Source organism: Tachypleus tridentatus, chromosome 3 (genome assembly GCF_004210375.1).
Source record: "Tachypleus tridentatus isolate NWPU-2018 chromosome 3, ASM421037v1, whole genome shotgun sequence".
In the NCBI taxonomy this organism is placed as follows: domain Eukaryota; kingdom Metazoa; phylum Arthropoda; class Merostomata; order Xiphosura; family Limulidae; genus Tachypleus; species Tachypleus tridentatus.
In genome coordinates, this window is record NC_134827.1 from 13,057,433 (window position 1) to 13,082,471 (window position 25,039).

A 25,039-nucleotide genomic window follows, 5' to 3' on the forward strand; every position below is an offset into this window, starting at 1 on the left:
GTCAAGAAAACTCAAACCTCACTTTTTATACTAATGTACTACTACACTAAATAATTTTTCTGGCTTTCTAATTATGTGATAGGATCTGTTAAAAACTGAGCTAAGCTCATCCTTGCATTTCCTGTGAGAATATAGTCTGAACTGGTAGTGGAATAAGACAGTTCTAGATACATATAATATGTAGTTTGATAGATTGAAGCATTAGCTTTCTACTTATTTTAAATATTGTACTAAATGAGCGAGAGAACTATTGTCAATTTCTGAAAGAGATGGTGTGACAAGGTGGGTTTGACAAGCGGCTATATTTTTCTATACTTGTATGTCAGGATATCTTGGTTGGCATGAGACATAGTAGATACACTTTCATAAACTTCTGCAGAATACTGTCATCATTATTTTTCAAGTTTTGGTGTGAGGAACCACACAAGTGTACAAGAATTTATTCAACTTCTGGATCTGGCATGATCTGGTGGTTAGGGTGCTCGACTTACAATCTGAGGGTCACAGGTTCAAATATCCATCCCACCAAACATGCTTGCCCTTTAAGCCATGGATGGCATTACAATGTGATGGCCAATCCCACTATTCGTTGGTAAAAGAGTAGCCCAAGAGTTGGTGGTGATGACTAGCTGGCTTCCCTCTAGTCTTATAGCGCTAAATTGGAGATGGCTAATGCAGATAACCCTTGTGTAGCTTTGCACAGAATTCAAAACAAACGAAATTAAATAATCAAACTCCTAAAGCTCTAGCTTTTATTTTAGTATAATCTCTTGCTTGACATATGGGAAATGCTTTTTTTGTCATTGAGTGACACTGCAAAATAATGAAGCAGAATAAAAGTGAAACGAATGTGATAAAAGATGATTTTATAAATACAGTTTATTGATTTTGGATTAGTACTTTCATGAAAATGACTAGGCATTATCTATCTTCTTACTGTATGAGTATTCCTTCAAACTAATTTATAAATCAAATGCATGTATTATAGTGTTTACATTTTTGGAATATTGTACTGATAGACTGAATGGTATCCCATGGTGTTCTTTTTTAGTTGTTAGGGTGCTTAAACAAAACTTCTACATCTTTGTGTTCAGTTTGCAATACATGCCTGCAAAACATAATTGATAATTGGAATCTTGATGACAGCCTATCCTTTTAATACATTCAGTTCATGGAGAAAAGTTCTAAAGATTCTAAAGAGGAGTTAATTTCCAGTTGACCAAAGTATGGTCAAAGTGTGTAGTGTATTAAATAAATATACTGTTCTGTTACTTAAATTTGGTGTTTAAATCTACCACATAAATCTAAGGCTATTTCTAGTTTTGTTTGTGTATGATAGGTGTCTTATTTCCATGTAATATTCAATTCGTATATCGGCAATTTCTCGGGGAAGACAGTGTCTGTAGATTTGGTCATGTTTCATAAAAATATTTTCCCAGAACTCTAACCTTGTAAAGTCCTTCTCCAGATATTCTTTGTGGTGTTCATATTACAAAATGGCAGAAATCTCTCCTCTTACATATGAAACTACACTTGAATCTGGTAAAAATAATCATGGTTTTCATTTTAAAGGAAGGCTATTTACATTTTGCTACAGCAAAAATTTTATTTTCTTGGCTGCTTCACATCGGATAATACTTTAAGCTTTCTTGGAACATACCATATCAACAATCAGACCACATAAACTAATTGCTACATATTTCTACTTTGAGTCAATGAGTAATGTGCATCGTTGCAGTTGTATTTTGTTCTTTCCAAGTATATAGGTATGCAGCCTCCCTATCTACTTGTGTTGCTACATAATCAAGCAGAGTTGAAACATTTTATAGTTTCATATATTTATTAGTTAATTTTAGATGTCTGTGAATAGCAAGTAGTCTTTATTATGTAATTTTGTAATATAACTCTTCAGTTCCAAATCATACATACTGTTACTTGACTGCCAGTGTTTATCTTTGCTCATCGAAGCATTGGCCTGATTATTTTTTTTTCATTTGCTTAAGTCTTTTACACCCCACTTAATTGCCCTTATATTTGTCTTGTGACATTCTCCACATGTGTCAGTGCTCTCCTCTGTCCTGGTTCTGTATATAAGTACCTCATTCAGATAATGTTGTTACTTTTTCTTGAGAAAGCATCACTAATGGATTTTCTAGTGCTATGATCATTCTGTGAGATACATTGAATGTTCATGTTACCTATTGATTTTCATTTAAAAATTCAATTCCAAACTGATTTACACTTGAATCCAGGGTTTGATTCCCTATAGTGAATGCAACAGATATCCTAATGTTGCTTTACTCTAACAAAATAAACTTACCTGACTAAATTTATTACAATGGTAATAAAAACAGTCTTTAAGAAAAATAAAAAGGAGACCACTTTGAGATAAGCTGCCTCTAATTTGTTTTCTCCAGTTTGGTCCAATAAGAATATGATGTTTTGGGTCTTTCCCTAGTTGCATTTGGTCCTGCATCTTACTTGATGGCTGAAAGGTCTGGGAACAAATATTTAGTTTTCTCTTCATCCATAGATATTGTAGTTCGTGCAGGGAGGAGTACTGCTCAGTTATATGAAGGGACAATTATACTTTATCTTTCATGGTTGTGATGTGATTTAACTTTCCATCACAAGGTGGAAGCATATTCTGACTTTCAAGTGATACATTTGCTTTTCAAAATTAGAGGTTCTGAGGCTGTGTTTGGAGATAGATCAATGTCCCCTGGTGGAACAGTGTTAAGTGTATGGATTTACAACTCTAAAATCCAAATTGTTGTTTTCATAACACCAAACTTTATTGAAAGACATAGGATAATCAACTTCATTGGTGATGAGTTGGAACCATTGTTACTGTTAGCATGCATTTTGTATCACTTGTTGGCTTCTGTGTTTGTCCCTATTATTGTTAGTGTCTGGACTTTCATTAGTTCCGAAGGGGGGTTATAGTTACAATCCTGTTTGAGGGTCCCAATCCCCAAAATTATCCCTTTGGTACATTGGTACCCAGAAAGATTCTGTTCATATCCAGAGGCCCTGCTGCTTGTTCAGAATGCATCCAGCAGTGTAAGTGATTATTGTATGTCTTCAGGGTCTGTGGGAGCTTGGTTCTGAGAATTTCTGAATGTGGGGTAATCTTAACCATGGATATGTGGATCTTCTTGATTGCTAGTTATCAGGCAGCTTTATCCTGTACCTTTCATTTTTCCCATTACCATAGAGTTTTTACTCTGTGCTTACCATGATCATGCACTCCTTCAAGATTTGTTGTCCTCTCAGGTGGACCTCCCTTTCCATATTGTGATGTTAATGTGGTACTCTATTCTCTTACTTTAAATCCATTTGTACCACTTTTCTCAAGTTTCATGTGTCACCTTTCCCTTAAAATATATTTCCTTCTTCTCTTAGCCTGTGGATGTCAACAGTTGAATTTGTTAGCCATTGATAGTTTACATACATGTTAATACTCTACTTATCTTCATCTTTATCATTTCTTTCTTCCAAAAAATGTTGCTGGCTTGGAAGAGTAATTTTTCCTTTTCACATATTTCTCTTCCTTCCATATCTCATTTTTCCTATGGACTGGATCTGGATGGGCTTCTTTGTTTTGTCAAGGTTCTTTGTTGTTATATTGCCCCTTTAGCTTTCTTTTGCTAGCTATATAAACATGTATGTCTGGAACATACCAGTCATGGGCTGAGTGGGTAGAGCAGAAGGAGATACCCACCCATTCCTGCCATGCCTGTAGTGAATAGCTTAGTATGGTTTGGTCAGAATAGGGTTTTGTGTTTACTTATTTTATTCTCTTAAATGATGATGTTACTCTGTATTCTCCACTGTCTTTTGTTTTTTATATATGTAGTGGAGTGTAGGTGTCAGTTCCAAGCCACTAGTGTGGTTGACTGTGGAGGCACCCTCCTGAATGGGTTCCACACAAAGATGGCTTCAACCATTCTGTGTAGAGTGATAGTGGATAGTGTCTTCCTTTTTGACTGGGATCCTTCTACCCCCCTTGATTTCCTCTGTCTGTGTTGTGGGTCACAGAAGTGGTATTATTATGGTTCTGTCCTTTTGGCTCCCTCATCCTGTCTTAATATGGGTATGTTATTACCTTTTAGATGGTTTTGCTCAGTTCCTGGTTGGGGGAGTTGATTGCATACAATACACCTTTTGATACTGGATTTTAGGTCCAAGGATTTGATAATAGAATTCTCTTACATTTAATTCTATATTATTTATAACCGGTAGAAAGCCAGGGTTTTCATCTTTGAAATGATATATTATATAAAGTTGTTTTCTGAATAGAGGATTGTCAGTTTTACAGCTAGTTCAAGTTTCTTTCCCATGGAAAGATAATAACTGGCTTTGATGATTTTGTAACAGTTCTTGTCACATAGTGAGAAAGCCAGAAAAATGTTGGTAGCTAGGAAAAGTTGTCTACTTTTTGCATGTTAGTATTCTATGTTCTTTGGTGCATTATTTAATTAAATAAATTTAGTACATTAATACCATTAGTACAAAAAAAGTAGAGTGAAGTGTCATTGACAGTAAATAGCAAGAAAAAAAAATTTGGTAAATAGTTTCTTTCATGTTTTTCATGTTTGTTCATTAATTATTATCATTTTAAAAGTAACTAAAATGTAAAAATAGTGATCTCTTTAAGTGAAATAGATTAGGTAAAATAATTAATAATAAAAATGTTTCATGAGGTATTCATGTGTGAACTACACATTCCCAAAGTGACTTATAACTTATAATGGCACAAATTGTAGACATGGTTCAAATAGCTATGAAACAATACAATTTAATTATAAACAGATGCGTAGTGTTATGAGTTTAAAGCTACTTAGGATAAATGAAGGTAGTTTCTTGTTACAATTTGAGGTCATTGTAGAAAGAAAAAAAAAGGGGTAATTTAGATTTCTTTCTTTTTTGGTGGTTACGAGGTCAGTCAAATTAACCAATCTTGTATAAAGTTAGGGTAAAGAAAATAACAGATAAAATATAAAGTGAAATATATAGTGAAAACACATTTGAAATGTATTTAGGAGGTTTTAAAGATTACATAAATCAATTCTGAGACTTTTGAGGTGAAGAAAAGTATATTTAATTTTAATATGAAAATCATTTTGCACATGGAGTATTCAAAACAAATACTTGATATATTCATGGGCAAATTTTTTTAAAGATTTTTGAAATACTTTGCAAAAAAATATTGTTTTTGAATGTGAAAGACTTCTAATTTTTACTGAAAGGGTGCCACATTTTGTGAAGATATACAGACTATTTTAAAAGTTAGTAGCATCAAATCTTTCAAGACTTTATACAAGTACAAAGAGGTCACATGGTTGGTTAAATTGAATGTATCAGACCTCAGTTTTTTTGCTCTTCTGAAGAATTAACATCAGACGTGTGTTAAGTACAGATGTATCTTGCAAAGTTGTGGAAGGTCTTCTTTAAAAATGTTGTTTTATCTATCCAGTATGTGCTGTTATCTGACAGAAAAAAAAAAATTGTTAACAATATGCTTGGATAATTTTGTCGTCTTTAAGACAAGAAGAAAAATATCTTAAATAATTCTGTTTTTTGTTTTTTTAAATCTTATTGACTTGAAAAAATACTGTACTGTAGTATTGCTAATTGATTGTAAAATTCATGATTTATCAATAATTTGTGAAATCAACCAATGATCAATTTCATTATTATTCATGTATAGTCATGAATGCTGATATATTACTAAGATTTTAAGGTTGCATTTCTATAAAGCGCTTTAGTCACAATAATAAATGTTTTTTTATACAGATCTGAAAATAGATATGTGTTATGAAAATAAACTCCAAATTTTTCTTTATGAAGATTCAAAAGGTCATAATATCAGTATAAATTTTTTTATTTTGCAGTTTTTTCTTGCCTTGTTCTGTAAGTAGTTCATCATTTGCACCCCTGCAGATAGCCTTCATAGCTTTGTGCGAAATTCAAAAACAACAAAAACAATCAACATTTGCAATAGATTTATTTATTTGACAAAAAAAATGCCTCAGAACTAGTGTGACTTATCCCTATCTAACAAAGTTTTACTAATTAATACATGTAGCATCAGAAGAGGATAAAGGTATTGGTGTTTATCATTTATTATTTTCAAATTTTCCTTTTGCTCCAATAAGCTAATTTAGTTTCAAGAATATATATAAGAAATTAAAGAAACTGGGTTAAATTATTTCTTATGACATGTAACATAATTAAAGGTTTAGAAAGAAACTGTTATCTGAGTCATGCTTTTTATTAACTAACAGAAAACACTATAGTACTTGTTCTGTAAATTGGTAATTTAGTAAAGAGGCATTAATCTGTCATGTTTTATAAAGTGTTTTAAGTACCACTGTTAACCCTTAAATGGCAGCCATAATCAGTTGATGCTGCTACCTTCAACATTCCTCCTATTTAAGAAAGCAGAAAACTTGGTAAACTAAAAGAAAATTTGTCATTTTTACACTATAGAAACATTAGAAAAACTGAAAGTTTTCATTTGTATTTTTAAAATGACTTAAACTTAAATCAGAGTCTTTAAATGTTGCTTTCATGCATTATATGCTTTTGAATATTTGACAAACATATAATTAAGACTCTATGGAAAATTGCAATTCTAGGCTTGGGTGAGTGTTTTTATTTAAAAGAATACAATAAAGTTTGGACAATAGACAAATTTAAGTAGAAAAATAGAGGAAATTCAAGAGTTTAAAATGATTCATGTGTCACCAAGTTATAATAATTGTTGACAGCTTTATTTGCACATACTATTAGGTATGACAATTTGGATGAAGTTTTCAACACCTGTGTTTTTATTTTAAGTAATAATATTCACATGAAAACTGTCATTGCACTCATTTGTTCTCGTATCAAATATTTTAAGTAAAATACAGCACTTTATATAACAAATTGTAATTATCAACTTTTATTACTCAAATGTAATTGAGTAATAAATATTGATAATTACTTTTCTTTTTGTCCCCTGCTGGTACAGTAAGTCAATGGATTTACAATGCAAGAATCAGGGGTTCGATTCCCCTAGGTGGACTCAGTAGATAGTCCAATGTGGCTTTGCTATAAAAAAAAACACACACACACTTTTTTTTCCTAAAGTCTAATGCATTTTTAACCACTTGATTATTTTAATAAAATTCATTTTAGTGGTACTAATATCTGTTGTATTTTGCATTTGTGATGTGTAATTTATTTCTGCAGCACAAGAAAAGATCAGACAATTTGCTTTTATTGTTTTTCTCATTCAGGCTTAAAATATCAATGTAAACACATAGTAATTAATGGGCATTTTTCATTTTGCTCTTGTAGAAGTGTTGGAAAACTTTATCTTAAATATAGTTGATTAATGTAACAATATGTACAAATAGCTTGGCAGGAACTGTACTATATAAGTGCCAAAATTAGTTAATAGTTTTGCTGAAACAATTGTCAGACTAAAAGTATTCTTGTACAATATTTTGTTTCAAGAAATAAAGAGAACTATTTGAATCAAAAATTATGTTTCAGTACTTTTTTCAAACAATTATTTTATTACATATATATATAATGTAATTTTAAACCTGCTTTTGTTGAATATCATTTTAAGTGTAGTGGATTGTCTGGTTGCAAAATAAAATATATGCATGAACTGTGTATTTATAGTAACAATGTGCTGTGAGATTCAAAAGATGTTTGGAAGTACGTGTTTGTGAAACAGAATATTAAACAAGCAAGAAATGATAGTAAATGAATGTGAAAATATAACATTATTAAGCATAGGAGACTTAGTGAACTTAGTTGTTTGCACAAAGACATTTTTTTAACTTATGTATTGGGCTTGATGTAGCTTAGTTGTTGACAAATTGAGCTATGAATCTTAATGTCCATGCATTTGTTTTTCACTTTCATACAGCAGTGCTCAATGCACAGGGACCATGGGTGTGTTAAAAGATCAAATCCCACCATATGAGTAGAGTAGCCCAAGAGTTGGTAGTAGCTGCAATTCATTCACTGCTTTCTCTCTCATGAAAGGGTTAAAAGTGCATGTAATATATATAGAGGTTGTTCAGTCTTGTTAATAGTTGCTGGAATGAAAACTTCAATTTATAATTATACAGTAAGGAAGTGATGAGTAAGTCTTTTAAAAAAGGATTTATTGTTTCATAGAAACAAATTTTCTACTGAGACAAAACAAATTAATAAACCTGCTACATAAACAGGTTAGTAGTACTTATTATTAGCTGTAATTTATTATTTCAAAACAATAAATAAATAGCATGTTTACATAGTCATAGGTGACTTTTAGTAACAAGTCACTGTTTTTGGAAGACAAAGCTACACATTTTTCTAAAACAGTTTAATCTTAATCATTTAAAGTCATGCACATATTAAACTGCCTCGAGTAAATACAAACTAATTTGGGTATTTTCATAAGCTGTATCTGTTTACAACCAATAAGAAGTTATGGTAAAATAACCACTTACAGCTGATTCTGGCTGACTAATAATTAACTAATAAATGTGAACAAACATTTTTGTTATTTAGATTACTTCATGCATTCACTTCTCGTTTTAAAACTTCTGTTGCATTACAGTGAAATTTTAAGAACTTGTGAGTGAAAGTAAATAAGAATCTAATAATATTTCAACAATGTTATATCTGCTACATCCAGTGCCAGTGAGTTCTTTTGACTAGTACTGGGGCTCATGAGGTTGACTGGGGTATGGTAGGTGTAGTAATATTGAGCAACGATTTATTTCATTAATTTAATAACAATTATTTCAGTGTGAACTAGATTAAGTTGGTACTTAATGCTGGCTGCAATACACCATGACCTACACACAGTTGTCTTGTTTTTGGTACTCATTTACAGTCTGATACTTTTTGCAAGAGCAACAAAAAGGTTTGTTTCAAATCAGAAGTTAATTGGTAGAAAACCTTGCTTCTATAGATGCAGTTCAAAGGATAATAAAGATCCCTGTGAAAGTGATACTGTGATTACTTGAACATTTTAAATTACATTCATGCTGAACCAATAAAAATAATTTATTTCCCTGAAATAAAGTAGCAACAAGGTTTATTAATTTAGGCATGAAATATTGTAAACACCAATCCAGATAATAAGAATAAAAGTATTTTTGATAATGCATTGACTTTGTCTGTTGGTTAAAGACAAAGTTGGTTATCTTTGGTTATCTGTTGCTATTTCTTTAGTTTCACTTTAGTGTATAATTGAATAACTAATCAACAAAAGCACTGGTTTGCTTGTGATCATGTGGTTTGTTGATTTCAGGCATCATTGTTGGGCATGCTAAAGGTTCTATCATATACAAGTGAATGTTTTTATGGCCAGAAAATATTTTCTTTACTCTTAAATAAGTATATGCTTTATTACTCTTAAACAGAAATTTCTTTTTTTCTCTTAAGCAAAGTTGGGATTAATAAAATCCTTGACTTGTTAAAGTTTCTCGATGAGTATAGCACTATAACATTATTATTGTGTTTATTTTTTATGGTGGTGGTTGGGTTGATTTACATTCTTTTTCAGGCACAAGTAGAATATAATAGCATGTTCAGATTTAATCATTAGTTTGCACAATATGACACCAGGTCTATCAGTGAGTCGTTTTTATATGATTCATTCATTGTCAATTTGTGTTCTTGATTTGCATGGAATAAAAACTGTTGCTAAGGGTAAAAGCAAATGAAATTGTTATAATTTTACTTACTGAGAATTTTGATTTTTTTTTTTTTTTTACTATAACATGTAGTTATAGTTATTGTATTTTAACCATCATCATAAAAATTAGTTTCATTTTCTTTATCGTAGTAGTGAATTGTTGAGCAAATGGTACATATAGTGTACCAATGATTTTTCAGTTTGTTGTGTGTCTATTTAAAGGCATAGCTTATCAAGTATTTTATTTTACCATGTATTACCATTGTAGCTAGGATAATTATGTGGCTAGGCAAGCAATGAATTACAAAAAAATTTAATTCATATATCCAAACTGTCTAACAATATTTGTATATCTTATTAAGATCAAACGTACCCATATGAGTGTTAACCTATTAGAACTTATGTTAAAAGTAGTTAGACTATGAATATACTTGTTGGTTCATCTCTTGATTAATGATTTAAAAATATAAAGTAGCTTTCATTCTTTATAGTTACTGTGTAAAGGCATGTGTCATTTTAGCATTTGTAATAACTTGGAATCATGTGCTCCTTTATTTGGTTGAAGTTTGCAGTTTGCACTTAATAATTGTTACTGATTTATTGTTAGCTTGATTTCCTCAATATCTCTATATGTTTTAGAGTGTATTTTCTGAAATAACTAGGTGTGAACTGGTCTTTGCACAGTGTTGTGTATCAATTGACTAAAAGAGTTCATAACTCCATTTTGAAATTATTTTTTAATTAATTTTTGTAATGATATTTACCTTATGTAATTGTAGTAATGAATTTTATAGTTAACTAAAAACATGATCTTGTCAGAATTTCATATTTTGTGTTTTGGTATGTTTCCTGATATAGACACATGACATTGAGCAAGGACTGTATTGAGGTCTGGTGTGCATGAAGAAAATTTAACGTATTGCATTAGTGAAGTGAAAGTTGGAATAGCATAATTTTTATTAGGTATTGAAATAATGTAAAATGTAACTTGTTTATAATTATAGTTTAATCATTCAAATGTGAATAATCAGAATGATATCATTGGTAAATCTAATTTATGTTTTTGATGTAACTCAGTGTGTGAAATGTTTAGTAATACTTAAGGTGCTCTTCAAGTACATTGAGGCATAACTGTAGGCACTCAAACTACTATTTATATACCAAAATTGTGCTACAAAGTGGAATATAGGCCTACTGAATGCACATTTGCTAGCAGTATTATATGTGATAGAGCTTTACACACGTAGTTGTCATATTAACATAACCTTTAATCATCTTGGCAAGTAAACTTATGTTTTTAGTTTTTTAGATATTATATATTAAACACTTTTCACTTATGTTAATATGTAGATATTTTTTTATTCTGTGACATGAAATGTTTTCTTTACCCTTCTATAATATGCAATGTATATATTAATAATTAAAGCATTTGCTAAACTTTTTCTATCACTAGAATACAAGTGTTTGAAATATCAGAAAGTTTATTTTTCACTTTCAGGTTATTTTACTTTATCTCTTACCTAAATTTGCAACCAAAACAATATCTTATTTAACTAAATCTGAAGAACTTTTTAACCTGGCAATTTAAAAAAAATTGCTATGAATATAAATTTGTTATTAAATAAATGAAGTGCATGGATAGCATACATAAGTTACAATTTTGAATGAATGAATGTTGTTATTGTTTAATATAAACAATGTGTGGTAAGGTTGTTTGTGGTGTAATTTATTTAATTTTGTATGATTTTATGAATAGGTGTTTATCTGCTTATTTTGGATAATTGCCATTCCACTGTTACAACCTCAGTCAAATAAACTTTCAGTCAGTGCAATGTAATCTATTTATGTATGACCAGCTGCTATAGTTTGATGAATGGGAATATATGTTAATAGGCCATATTCTGTTAATATTGGCAGAAATAAGTATAAAATGTTTTTAAAGGTGTTTTTGTTGTTGTTGTTTTTTGCTTGTTAGTGTTATTGCTAAGATATCAAAGCATATGCTGGAATAACTTTGAATGACATACTACCATAACAGTCCTAAAAGTAGATTGCTGTGAACAAAGTTACTACTCAGTTATTTAAAGTTAAATGTTTTTTTTATTGCTAGATATTTATTATTAAACAAAATTTATAATGGAACATTATTTTGATTTTTTTAATGTTTCAGGTACAAAAAGTAACACATTCCAGTTGCAAGGGTATGTGAAAGTGTCATATACTGCATTTTGAACTGTATTTTTATTTGGTCATTTTATATAGAACTTAAAGAAACGTGATGTCAACTTGCTCATGCTAGCACTTCCTATGACCTACAGTCTCTAGCACATCAATTTAATATTTCTCTTTATTTTATTTTTTGTTGTTAGAATGATTTTTTAAATAAAAATGTTGAAACTTTACATTTGTCATGAGAGTAATTTACTTCCCTGTTCACTTTTGACCAATGTAGGAGAAACATATACCACAATATGTAAGAAAATTTCCTGTTGGAAAGCTAAAGAAAATGAATTCAAAGTATCTGAAAGCATTAGAAGATTTGGGTAAACAATTAGAGAAGTTTTATGGAAGACAACAAATGTACATTACAACTGATAGCATTTTCTCAAAATGTAACCTTAGGATTAAGGAGGTTATTGAAGAAGGTCCACATTACTCTGAATGTAAAGAAATTTTATTCCCTCTTGATCTAAGTTCATCTGAAAGAAGGAGATTATCCAGCTGCCCACATAAGTGTAGAGGAAGTATTAGAGATTTGAAGTGTACATTAGTCAAGTGTAAAAACACTCTAGACTCTAAGCCTGCAAGTATGTCTAAAGAGTCCAAATGTACATCAAGTTCAGAGACTCATGAAGCAAAATGTAATTATTCTTCATGTTGTTCAAGTAATGCTAAGAAAATAAATAACAGCAGTGGAACTACAATGCATAGTTACCATTGTGGTAGAAGAGGATCTGGATTGAAATATAGTTTTAGAAATTCAGAAAAAGAGGCTAAACATGTGGGTGTAAAGTCTTCTTTAGTTGAGAAAACTGCCTTTGATAAAAGCTACCATAAGTCATCATATGTCTGCCATAAACATCGTAGGTTACATGAAGAAAGGAAACATGATCTTTCATTTCAAAACCAGGAAGAAGCAGAACCTACAAAAGCAAATAAAAGAATTAGTTCTGCAAACAGAAAGTGTAAGGACAAAACTGAAAATGAAAAGGATGTCTCCATGAATGATAGTCAGCATTATGAAAGGGACAGAAGAGAGGAAGATGTTATACAGGGTCATGTTTCATATTCCAAGGAAAAAGAAAGGAAAAACAATAGTAACAAAAGAAAAGAGCATGATCAAAGTAGGAGTTGGTCTCCAAAAACTCAAAATAGAAAGTTCTTGGAGAGCTCAGTCAGGCATTATAGCATGGTTGATAATCATAGTAGAGGAGTCAGAGATAGATATTGGATGCCAACAATAAGCAGAAAGAATTCTCAAGAAGACTTCATATCTAAGAAAAGGCAAAACAGAAGTCCATCCAGCAGTAGCAGATTTAATGAGAGTGGTAAAAATATCAGCAGAATCAGGAGAAGATCAGAGTCCAAAAATAGCAGTAATTTCAGCTGGAGCTCTTCAGAAGACTTCCACTTTGATAGAAACATATCCAGATCTCAAGAAGCCATCAAATATTCAAGAGCTAGACTATTTAGGAGATATAATAAAAAAGAGGAAGCAACAGCTGGCATCAAAGATGTCAAAAAAGAGAAGTTGGATGATCCAGTATTTTCTTTTTTCCAAGATCTCTTTACCTTACCAAAGAATGATGACAATTTTGATAGATATCACTCAAAACAAACTTATAATCACAGCAAAGGCAAGTTTATTAATAGTTTAGATATTTTCTTTGTGTATTATTTTGTGAATACAATGTTTTCAATAAATTTTTCTTAGTAAATACTGTCACTTGAAGTATAATTTTTATTATTAGGATATATTTATGTCAGTTGTACAACTGTTACTTGCATTGGAATATATTGTAAAATTTCCATGTTAAATATTTTCTCTGAACTGCTAAATTTTGTATTGTAAGTTCAAATTTGTTTTGCAGGTGTGAATGATTAACCAAAGATGATTAAAATAGTGCTTTTTGTGCCACAGTTCTTTATGAACAATGGATACTCACTTTTTTATGCTGCAAATGTCAGTATCTTGACATTTATATTACAGTATTATTACTCCTGATGTCAGTATTCACTGCAAATGATATTAACTGTGCATAGACCTAATTAACTTAAATAACTACAAATTTCCTTTTCTTTTGACACTACATTGTTATTGGTGGCAAACAATATCTAGGTTAGTATTCTTTGGACTGATTTTAATGACATTTGTAAAAGAAAAGATTTTCATTTAAATATTGGAGTTAAGATTTTTTTTATTCCTGTTGTAAAATTTTCTCTGAACTGCTAAATTTTGTATTGTAAGTTCAAATTTGTTTTGCAGGTGTGAATGATTAACCAAAGATGATTAAAATAGTGCTTTTTGTGCCACAGTTCTTTATGAACAATGGATACTCACTTTTTTATGCTGCAAATGTCAGTATCTTGACATTTATATTACAGTATTGTTACTCCTGATGTCAGTATTCACTGCAAATGATATTAACTGTGCATAGACCTAATTAACTTAAATAACTACAAATTTCCTTTTCTTTTGACACTACATTGTTATTGGTGGCAAACAATATCTAGGTTAGTATTCTTTGGACTGATTTTAATGACATTTGTAAAAGAAAAGATTTTCATTTAAATATTGGAGTTAAGATTTTTTTTATTCCTGTTGTAAAATTACACAATTTACTTCCACTTGTTCTGTTATTAACATTCACACTTTTCTTTTAGATTTTTATAGAAGTATAAAAATATTGTAAGTTCACTTACTAGATATGAGATTCAGTATAGTGTGTTGTTTGAAATTCTGAACTTATAGAAGTTCCATTGAAAACTGAAAATTTGGCTGTTATCAAGAATGTCAGTATCATTTAAGTAAAATGTTGACATCCTGGCAGGGAAATGGGCATTCCTGGCTTGCATGTGTACATAATGTGCCATTTCCTGTCTATATAGCTTGGGAATATATCTACAAGAACTGAAAAACCTGGAACTCTCTGGAGTAACTTCAAGGCCTGGACAACTTTGCTGTTGGGAACAACCAACTACTTATGGTCCAGAGACATCAATATATATATATATGATGTTGCAGTATAATCTATTCAAACTAATGGAGGTAGACTTAGAGTGGACTCATCTTTTTCAGGGATTGGTGCCCATTGACCCATGGCTGGATGTCAAGTGGTATAAAAATTTACAGTAAAAATTACATGCATACAGTTTCACATCTTGTCTAGTCTGTCTTGTATGAACATCTTTTACCAACAGCAGTTTGTGGATACTTTCAAATCAATTAACACATTTGTTGAGACTTGCACAACTGTATAGTGAGAATCACCTTACTTGAGAATCCTTTTACTTTTCTCTGATATGCAGATGATGTTTAATACAGGGTGAGTTGTTCTTGACAGGTGTGTTCAACATTTGCCTTTCATTAGCATTTCACAACTAATATTTTGCAGAAAGTCCTCAAATCTGTAGCCCAGCTTATAAAAAAAAACTTTATTGAAGCATGTGTTTATTTTAAAGTGGCAGTTTAGCTCATGAGAAAGCTTAGTCGAAGCATTTGTTTAATATTTTGCAACATAGCCATAAGTTCGTTGTTAGCCCATGTGAAAGTGTAGTTGTGAAGGCTTTGTTTATTTTTAGCTTCTTTAGCTGAGAGTGGTTAAGAAATGCACAGAAATTCATTGGGTTCTGATGGAGTTGTAAGTTTCTTGTCATCCCAATAATCTTTTTCATTCTGGGCCTTCTCTGACTTATTATCTTAAGTTGTAATTAAGGTTGGAGAAGACTTCCTTGTAATTATTTATTACAGGAATGACAGTTAGGTAGTTGTGGATAATTGCCATTTTTCAGGTATGTAACTGTGAGTGATCAGCAAAAAGTTAACAAGTTCTGATGGTGAGAAAATGATTATGGCTCCTTGTGGCAGGTTATCAACATTCTCTGAACAACTATGGTAATTTTTGTCTGTTCTTTATGCCCTCTGTTTTTTTTTAACCTTACCCTGTCTTTGTTGATAACTACAGCTAGGCCAATGGTATATTTGTCTTGTTAACATTTAGTACACTGGTCTTTTTACCTGATCCATCACTGAGCATTGATCAACATTCATTTGTATAAAACAAGAAATTTTGTTTACAATTATTCAGTTGAATATGTAGAACACAATGCCATCAATATGTAGAAGCTATGTTATACTGCTATCATTTTCATTATGAGAACCACATATTGTTGAAAAATGTTGTTTAAAGCTAGAAGGACTCAACTCTGATTTGAAGAAACTTTGCTCTACTGTTTCCTTGTCCCTAAAACACTCTGTGTTGTCAATTGTCTGGAAGGATATCCTTACACTTTGTATGGTTTTAATGCAACCATATTAACATTAACTTCTAAAAATATCATCCTTTCCCTTTACATTTCAACTTATTTTAGTGTTCTCATTAGTTTGTTGTTAAGTTTTCCTGTTATTTTTGTTTTGCATCCTATCTATCTGAACTAGGCTGAGAAATAATGGACTCTTTTTCACAAGCCCTGATGTGGGAAGTATTATTTTACCAGCTTTCAGATATGGTTACAGATGATGTGACTAGGAGAAATAACATCTTTACAAAATTCTCTACCATCTCAAATGTATGTGAAACTGTTGCTTCTCTCGCATCTCTCTCTCTTCCTTCATCCTACAAATAAAAACTCATAAATAGCCACTATGTACTATAAATTCATATTTCAAAATCAAAATGTTACTGTTGTTTTCCACAAGAAAAAGTGACTTTGTAAGCTAGCTCTGAATCAACAATACGAGATACTGGGTCTACACAAATTATAGGAAAGATTTAGACAAAAAATAGATAAATGGCTGCATAATTAGTTTTATATGCAGAAATTATATTGTTGAAAATTGTAGCAATCTTCCCAATAAGTTAATTCATCAGTGATGTTTTGTGTTTTAATATTTTATTTAACTTGTATTTTTAACTTAGTCAACTCTTAAAACAGATACTTGGACAAAATTTGCTAACTGCAAAGTGATATAAAAATGTATTTGAGGAAAAAAAACTGACTTCATAAGTATAACAAAAATCCAAAAACAGTTAAAAGTGAAAAAAACAAATAATTAAGTTACTAATAAACATTTGTAAGAGGACAATAATTGGTTCACAAATAACTGATCCCCATATCCCTTTGCCTGAACTCTGTTACTTCATTTTACATCAGTGCCATTGTGGCATTTTATTACAATACTCCTATAGTCTAACAGCAGAAGTTGAAAAGCTAATGAAAATGTTGTGATAATTTGTCTCTTTTTGTTTTTAAATTTATAGCTGTTTTATTGAAATATTAATTTATTCTAAACATTTTTTTTATGCTGCACAAAGGCGTATTCAGGTTTTGCACTTGCTATTATAAGGTAGTGAAACAAGTCTGCTGGTCAGATCTAACTATTGTCATATTTTTCACCTATCACAGTTTTAGATTGCAATTCTGATAAAGGACAATGTTAGGTCACATCACCTTCAAGGTTGAGACTGATTCATCGTGGCTTGTTGGTTGATGTTCAGTTGTGTTGCAACTTAGTTAATTTGTTTTATTTTACTCAGTGTCCTGTTATAAAAACAAATGCTTTAAATACATTCAAGTGAATGCATGAGTGTGTTGTATGTAACAGTTATAAATATAGATTATTTTTGGTAATGCAACATAGAAATTCTTTTAGTTGGGTTTTTAATTTCTCAAGAATACTGCATATCAAATCATTCAGTAAATGGTGAAACAAATTTCCATGTTTTATGTTAACAATGACTGACTTATCAAAGCATAAAATAGAGGACACACCTTTATCTTACAGATCAGTTGTTGAGAATCTTTTAAATTTCAAGTTTTGAATCAAAACAGAGTATGCAAAACTGGTTGTTTGAAAACAGTATGTAATATTTGTGAGGTGGAAATGTCAAACATGGCCAGTTACCTGTTAAGAAAATGTGATTTTATATAAGAAGAAACAAAGGAAATTAAAATATCTCTCAGAATGGCTGGTATAGATATTAACAATTTTATTGATAAGGAGAGAACAAACGTTGTTCTCTCCTTATCAGTAAAAGTGTTAATACCCATACCAATCATTCTGAGATACATTTTTATTTCAAGTGTTTCTTGTCATCAAGAAAGGAAATTAAAAATTAACTCTCACAAGTTTTACTTTCTGTGAGCAGTAAAGGTCAGTTCTTCTCAAGTGAAACTCCTAGAAGTATTTAAAATGAAATTATACTCAAAAAGGCATATCTTTGGAACAAAGATATTAGATCCTTTCTAAAACAAACTTCAGTGTTGTAATAATTGCAGACATGTCCAAAGAGGAAACTGACAAACTTGACATTGGATTTCGAGGTGCTACATCTATTGCCATTATCAATAATAAATGGACTTCAAGATATACTGAAAACTATGTTCCTGTTACTGGACATCTTATAACTAAAAAGTGGGAGAGGAGAAATTCTGTGCCATAAAAAAGAGAGTTAAATGAGTAACACATGGCTGAGCATGTGGAGGATGTATTGAAAGAGACTTTATTTTACTTGAATTTGAAAAATCTTAACAATACAGCTATTACAAGTGATAATAGAAATAAAGTTTGCATTGCAATAAAATTGCCAGAACTCTCACCATGTGTGTAGTGCTTTGCTCACAGTGCTAATTTTATTGTTTAGGAAGGCTTTCATGTGTTGCAAGTGGAGGGGGATGTAGTTTTCTTTTTCAAAATGTTCCAACTAGATGGAATTCCAGTTTTGGCATATTGTCTTGTTACTTGAAATAACAGCCTACCATTTGGACAATGTTTATGGACAAATACATTTATAGGAATGACTATATTAGAGAGTGAGTTTGATATATTTTGTTATGATGTTGATATTCCAGGTAATCAATAGTTACACTATAAGAAATAAATTTCACATTTTCATAAACTCAATATTGATAATTTTTCATTTGCTCTACTAACAAATTAATGTAATGTGATTCATATCAAGTTATGAGATAAACATATTGTTGCAGTCCAGTGATATTGAAATTTGTAGTAAGCTACAGGGTGGCCCGTAATTCACTACCCATCCATATATCTTATGTATCCAGTGTATCTGTATGCTGTCCCTCATTCTTACTGCATAATATTATGCAATGCCATGTTCTGTGAGACATTTTCCTCAACATAGCAGGGGTTATTGTTCCAAATAACGTGGTAACAGCTGCCTTCAACTCATCATTAGTATTATTGAATATAACACAATAACATATGGATTGGTAGGGACTTACGGGCCATCCTGTACAATGTAATCAAAGATGAGAACTAGATCCCTTTGAATTAAACACGATAATAAACTAAGTAGATATATTTGGGCAAAGCAAATTATGTCATTATTATTTCTTATTATAACCCATAATATGTACATAAATCATGTTTTTTATGTTAACTATATACAATGCATTTGAGCCATAAAAACTGAATCCGAAGAAATAACTGGAACTATGTAATTTTAGAGTAAATAAGAGAAATCAATTATAAGCCCCTTTAGGCAGTCCTTGATAAATATTTTTAGATTTAGGATCCAGGTGTCCCTAACCAAACTTTAATACTGTTTATAATGGTTACTGAGAGCTATATATGTTTATTTACTTTCACAGCAATGAGTTCATGTTAACGATCACATGGTAACAAGAATCAATTGATTGTATTGCCTGAATTAACTGCCTTTAGTACCACCTGTGTCTAAGCATGTGCACTGATTGGTTGGATTGAGAGAAAAAGAAAAACAAAATGGTGTGAAATTAGTAACATATGTAACCATAGTTCTTATTTCCTGAAAAACATGAAGTGTTAAACCTGTCATTAAAATCCTAGAAACATAGTTTGTGTTAGAACTCAAAGAATGCCAAAATAGTTCCAGACTTCCATGAATCTAGAACTGTTACCAATTCAAGTTATTTTAAGCACAATCCTGTGCATGAATAAAATGAAATAAAATACTAGATGAGATAATGAAAATAAGATGTCTCAAGGCCTGCCCCAAGATATATAATGGATTACAAAATCAAGTTTTTTAATGAAATTATTTGAAGTGTGATATAATTTACTTGAAAAAAAAAGTTTACATCCAATCATTAAAATTTTGAGTTTGTGAGTATTTCATGGCTTTCTTTAATTTATATATATACATACATATGTGATTGATATTTGTAATTTTAAACAAGGATGGTACAGTGAAATACAAATGTAACTGATTTTTTCACCAGGTCATAAAGTGTTGTATTTAAAGGCTTAAGAAATCATGTACAAAAAATCAAAATTGATTTTTCAGTTAGGCCTGGGATGGCCAGGTAGATAAGGCACTCATCTCGTAATCTGAGGGTTGTGGGTTCAAATCCCCATAACTCCAAACATGCTCACCCTTTCAGCTGTGAAAGTGTTATCATGTGATGGTCAATCCCACTATTTGTTGCTAAAAGAGTAGCCCAAGAGTTGGCAATGGGTGGTGATGACTAGCTGCCTTCCCTCTAGTCTTACACTGCTAAATTAGGAATGGCTAATGCAGATAGCCCTCGTGTAGCTTTCCACAAAATTCAAAACAAGCCAATTTTTCAGTTAATTATAATTTACTAACAAAATTATAACTACTAATGTTGCTATCTAAACATGCATATAAGTACATAGTTTGTTCAGTTGTTTATCCAATTTATTTTAATGACTATATCTGTTCATGGAAGTGTCTGAATTTTCTTTGAATTTTTCAATCACTAGAAAGACATTGGGGTAACAAATAATTCTAATTGAGTACTGCCTTACACCCACAAGATCAGCTATTTTTATTTTGTGCTCCCCTTTATATGGTAACCTTTATTATTGGCATACCACAAGTCTTTCACGCCCCTTCCCTTCTCATGTAAATCATCATTTGTCACAACACCACAAATAGTAGGAAAGTACTCTCACATGATGCATGTGACTCCCTCTTTGTGCTTCTTCAAACTTATCACTTCTCATTTCCCAGCTCTTGCTCTCAGGTGTCCTTTTGTTTTTCTAGTACCATGTTTGAGATTGTAATTTAAGTTGACATGCTCAGTTATTTTCCTTGTCCTTTTTCAGTTCACGTTTCTTTATTTTGTATGCTTTTGTCAACTAATTCAACATGAATTCTAAAGTTCTTGTCAACAGGCTCTATATCTCATGCTGCAGGTGCTGATGACCCAGCGGGTGGCTGATGTACATTTATTTGCCAAGAGATCAAACATTGTACGGATCAACTTTTATCTGCATATGTTGCCCATCTTCCTCCTGAAACTGTTAAACCTGTTCAGGTTGACATGAACTTTGATCACCTGTTTCATCCTCTGAAATTTGTAGTGCCATCCCATACCCTCCCTAGGATCCTGTTTAGTCATTTGCAGAGTGTTTGGACTTTATTTTTCAGGTATGTGATGTTTTTCCTTTGCCCCTATATTTAACAGTGCTCATATTTGATGTTTCCCCTGTTTTCAGACAGGAGTGATTTGTCTCCTAGTTAGGTGATGTTGTTGGTATGCTTTGTCCCCCATGGGCTTTGGACCAATCAGCTCTCACCTTTTACATGGCTGGCTGTTCGTGCATCAATGAACAGCTGTTTGGTGCAGTTTTGCCCAACAGTCTTACTCATGGCCAATTTTCTCACTTCTGTCTTACTCTCACAACTTTATTGCATTATCTTTCTATGATTCATCTTATGTCCGAGTCTTTTCACAGAAATCCTGAGGGCTTTTCTGGGGACATCCTTTTCCTCCTTTCCTCCACTTTTGCTTGTTTTTTGTTTTTGGCTGTATCTTTATAAACGTTGTTTATTTGTTGTTGGGACCTTTTGGGCCATTTGTCTGCTCCTAATCTCTGGGATTTACAAGTGGTTTCATTTTTAAAAAGTTTCATCTTGATACAGTCCCAGAATCTTTGGAGTCTTAGGTGGCATCTGCCCAACAACAGTCTGCCATTTCCCATCTGGTTGGCTATTTATCTCTGTTGGAGCTAAGTGGGAACACCAATTCCAGTTTCACAACCCTTTCTAGCCTGTTCCTCCTCCTTATGGTACTATAGCTTGCCATTTTTCTCAGTGGTGCACAATACATTGCCAACAGTTCCAGTAACTACCTTGTGGGGTTGGGCTTGGTGGAAGCTCACCTTGTATACTTCGTTCATTGGTGATGCTCTTTCATCTCATATGTTTTGGTTCTTCAGATTTTGTCAAAGGGATTTGAAATTTTATTTCTTGCCCCACCACCCTTGTCCCAGGTACTTGTTTCCTTTTCTTCTCCTCAGTGTCCTCTAACTTGCCAGTGTCTATCTGAGATGGTATAGGACTTTTTCAACCAGCAGGCTGTTAAACATGTTACACACCTTTCACTGAGGTTTTACTCTAAGCCTGTCATTGATCTTTTTTCAATCACTTTGTTTGCCTCCCACATTTCACCATGGAAACCTTCCTCACTCTTTGGTGAAGTTTTTCTCTAGATCTATGGATGACTAAGGTGGATGTCTCCAATGCATACTCCCATCTTGGGCTAGTCCTGTTTTTTTTCTGGGAGTCCATTAAAGGGTATTTTATTAATTTAGTGTCCTATCCTTCAGGCTGGTTTCAGCTCTTTACATTTTCTGTCAGATATTACATGCTCTGCAGCTGCATTTCCATTTTTACATGTATGAATAACTACTTTTGGCCAATTCTGAACAGAAGTTGACCAGTCATACTTGTTAGCTCCTTCTTGAAGCTGCTTATGTAGGCCAGTTGATTAATTTGGAGAAGTCCATCCTTTGTCTTGCCAAGTACCTTGTTCATTTGGGTGTCTTTTTCAACATTCACCTGAGGTGGGCCCAACTTTCTCCTCACAGACTTTATTCTATGGAATTGTCAGGTTACTGTGCACTTTCTGTATACAAGGTGCTGTCACTTTTGGAGATGTGATCTTCTATGGCACCACTAATCTTCCTTGACCATGCACAAATGTGTTCCCTTCATTAGCCTTTCCATAATCTATAAAACCTTGCTTAGGAGTTACTACTGCTTGCTGTACTATGCTGTTTTCCCAAGTTTTTTACATGGCTTTTTGACTGGGGATTTTTGGTCTCCTTGATTTCAGGTAATTGGGCAGCTTTATCCCCTACCTTTTGCCTTTCCTGTTACTGCAGTTTTTCTCTCACCTATCCTTACCATGTTAATCCATTTATGGACTAGTTGACCTCCTCAGTAACCTGCCTTACAGAATTTGAACATTAGTGTGGTCTTCCATTCAAACCTATATCCTTGTATTCTTTCTTTCACCTGTTTAAGGTGTATTTCTGTCTCCTTTTGGCCTGTGGGCATCAGTGATCTTACTTGTTTGTCATTCATGTTATACATGCACTTTTCCACCATATCTATCTTCTCCTTTATCCATATAGTTACTTCAACCCCAAAGGCTCGTGAAAGTAACTACTACTTTTTGCCACTTTTCCTACCTTATGTTTCTCATTTCTACCCCATCCCAATCCATTAGACTTCTATGTGTTGTGTATGCCCTGTTTTGTTATATCATCTGCATATCTTCCTTTCATGGATCCCATTCCAATCTCTTTATTCCTTAGCAACCCTTTTAATTCAGGGTTCTCTCCCATTCTATCCTCACAAATTGAGCTCATCATTTGATTAAATTAATCTATTCCTCCTTGTCTTCTTCCCAGTCTAATGTGTACTGTGTTACTTCTCCACCACACCCTTTATCTTGCTTCTTGTCTTTGTTGACCCCACCCCTTGGTGTGGATTCCTGTACGTGATGAGTGGACCTCCCAGGGAAGGTTCTGTTCTTTCAAGTCACCTCCTCTGGGAACTAAATATCTATCTACATGTTTGCCATGTGTGGTGACCCATGAAGGGGAGGAGAGTATCCTGGTGGTTGAGGGGGTCCAACCCAAACACACCACTTTGTCCTTGAATTCCTGTAGACGGGCGGCCTTTCGGTGGTCGCCCTTGGGTCAATTGGCTGGTCCACTTGAACTAAGGTCAACCAAGTACAAGTGTTGCAAGTTCTTAACAGGTGTTGTGGACATTGTGTCTGATGCTGGTGTTTGGGTATAGTGTTCACAAAACCCTGGCTTTGCTGCAGTGTCCTTGCTTGACATTGTAGTGCATCTCCTCATAGGGCTCCACAGTGGGTGGGGTCAGTGGGTACCGAAATTTTCTTTTTTCCTATGGATCCTCCAAATAAAAATTTAAATAAAATAGTGAAACAACAGTCAATATGTAAACAACCACATCTTGAAGACTCTCATCAGTAATCTTCAACATCTGTGCCACCAGTTGTACATCATTTTCTCATCTTACATTCTCTTTCAGAGAAACCTTTAGAGCAAATGTCCCCCTTTTTTATTCAGAAAGGGACTGGAGGGACTTGCTGGCTTCCAAAGTCAGTAATGAAGCTTCGATCTGGAGACATATTGGTTGAAACATCCACATCCCAACACAGTGAACTCCTCTTGGATTCAAAGGCAATTGGGGATGTACCTATTGAGGTTACCCCTCATGCTACCTTGAATTCATCACGAGGAGTTATTGTTGAGAGGGATTTGAAGAACGTTCCCGAGTCAGAGATTCTCACTGGTTTCTCCACTCAAGGAGTTTCTGCAGTGAGGCGCATCTCCACTCGCAAAGATGGAGTTACACTGCCGACAGATATCCTCGTTTTGACATTTACATCACCATGTGCACCTGCCACCATCAAGGCAGGTTATCTAAATTGCAAGGTACAGCCATACATTTCAAACCCTCTCCGATGTTTCCAGTGTCAGAGGTTTGGTCACTCAAAAATGTCATGTTGTGGTTCCCTGACATGTGCTCGTTGTGGTGGCAAGGATGCAAAGATGCAAAACAATCATTCTTTCTTGTTCTCAGTCACTGGAATCCCCTTTCAACAACAAAGACCTGCCCAATCAACCCAGGGCAGGATCCCCCGAATAAGGACAGTAAGGAAAAAGATGTGGTCGTAAACAGAAAGGTTCTCCAGCCACTTTGCCAACCCATCATTACAAATGGCCACCTTGATACAATGAAACTGTCAAGGTTTACATTATAATCTGAATGACATCAAAACACTGATTGTTTCTTACCATCCTTACAAGAAACATTTCTGAAACCTGCT

General features: G+C 32.8%; 1 protein-coding gene across 9 annotated transcripts in view; it reads left to right on the forward strand.

Moving 5' to 3' along the window:
- The window catches only part of LOC143246377 (uncharacterized), a 62,422-nt gene that overhangs the window by 28,054 nt on the left and 9,329 nt on the right, over positions 1–25,039 (forward strand). For all 9 annotated transcript variants that reach the window (XM_076492968.1, XM_076492977.1, XM_076492974.1 and 6 more), the window contains one exon: positions 12,150–13,554. In XM_076492968.1, the coding sequence (XP_076349083.1) occupies positions 12,150–13,554 (1,405 nt within the window). The remainder of the gene's footprint in view (positions 1–12,149; positions 13,555–25,039) is intronic.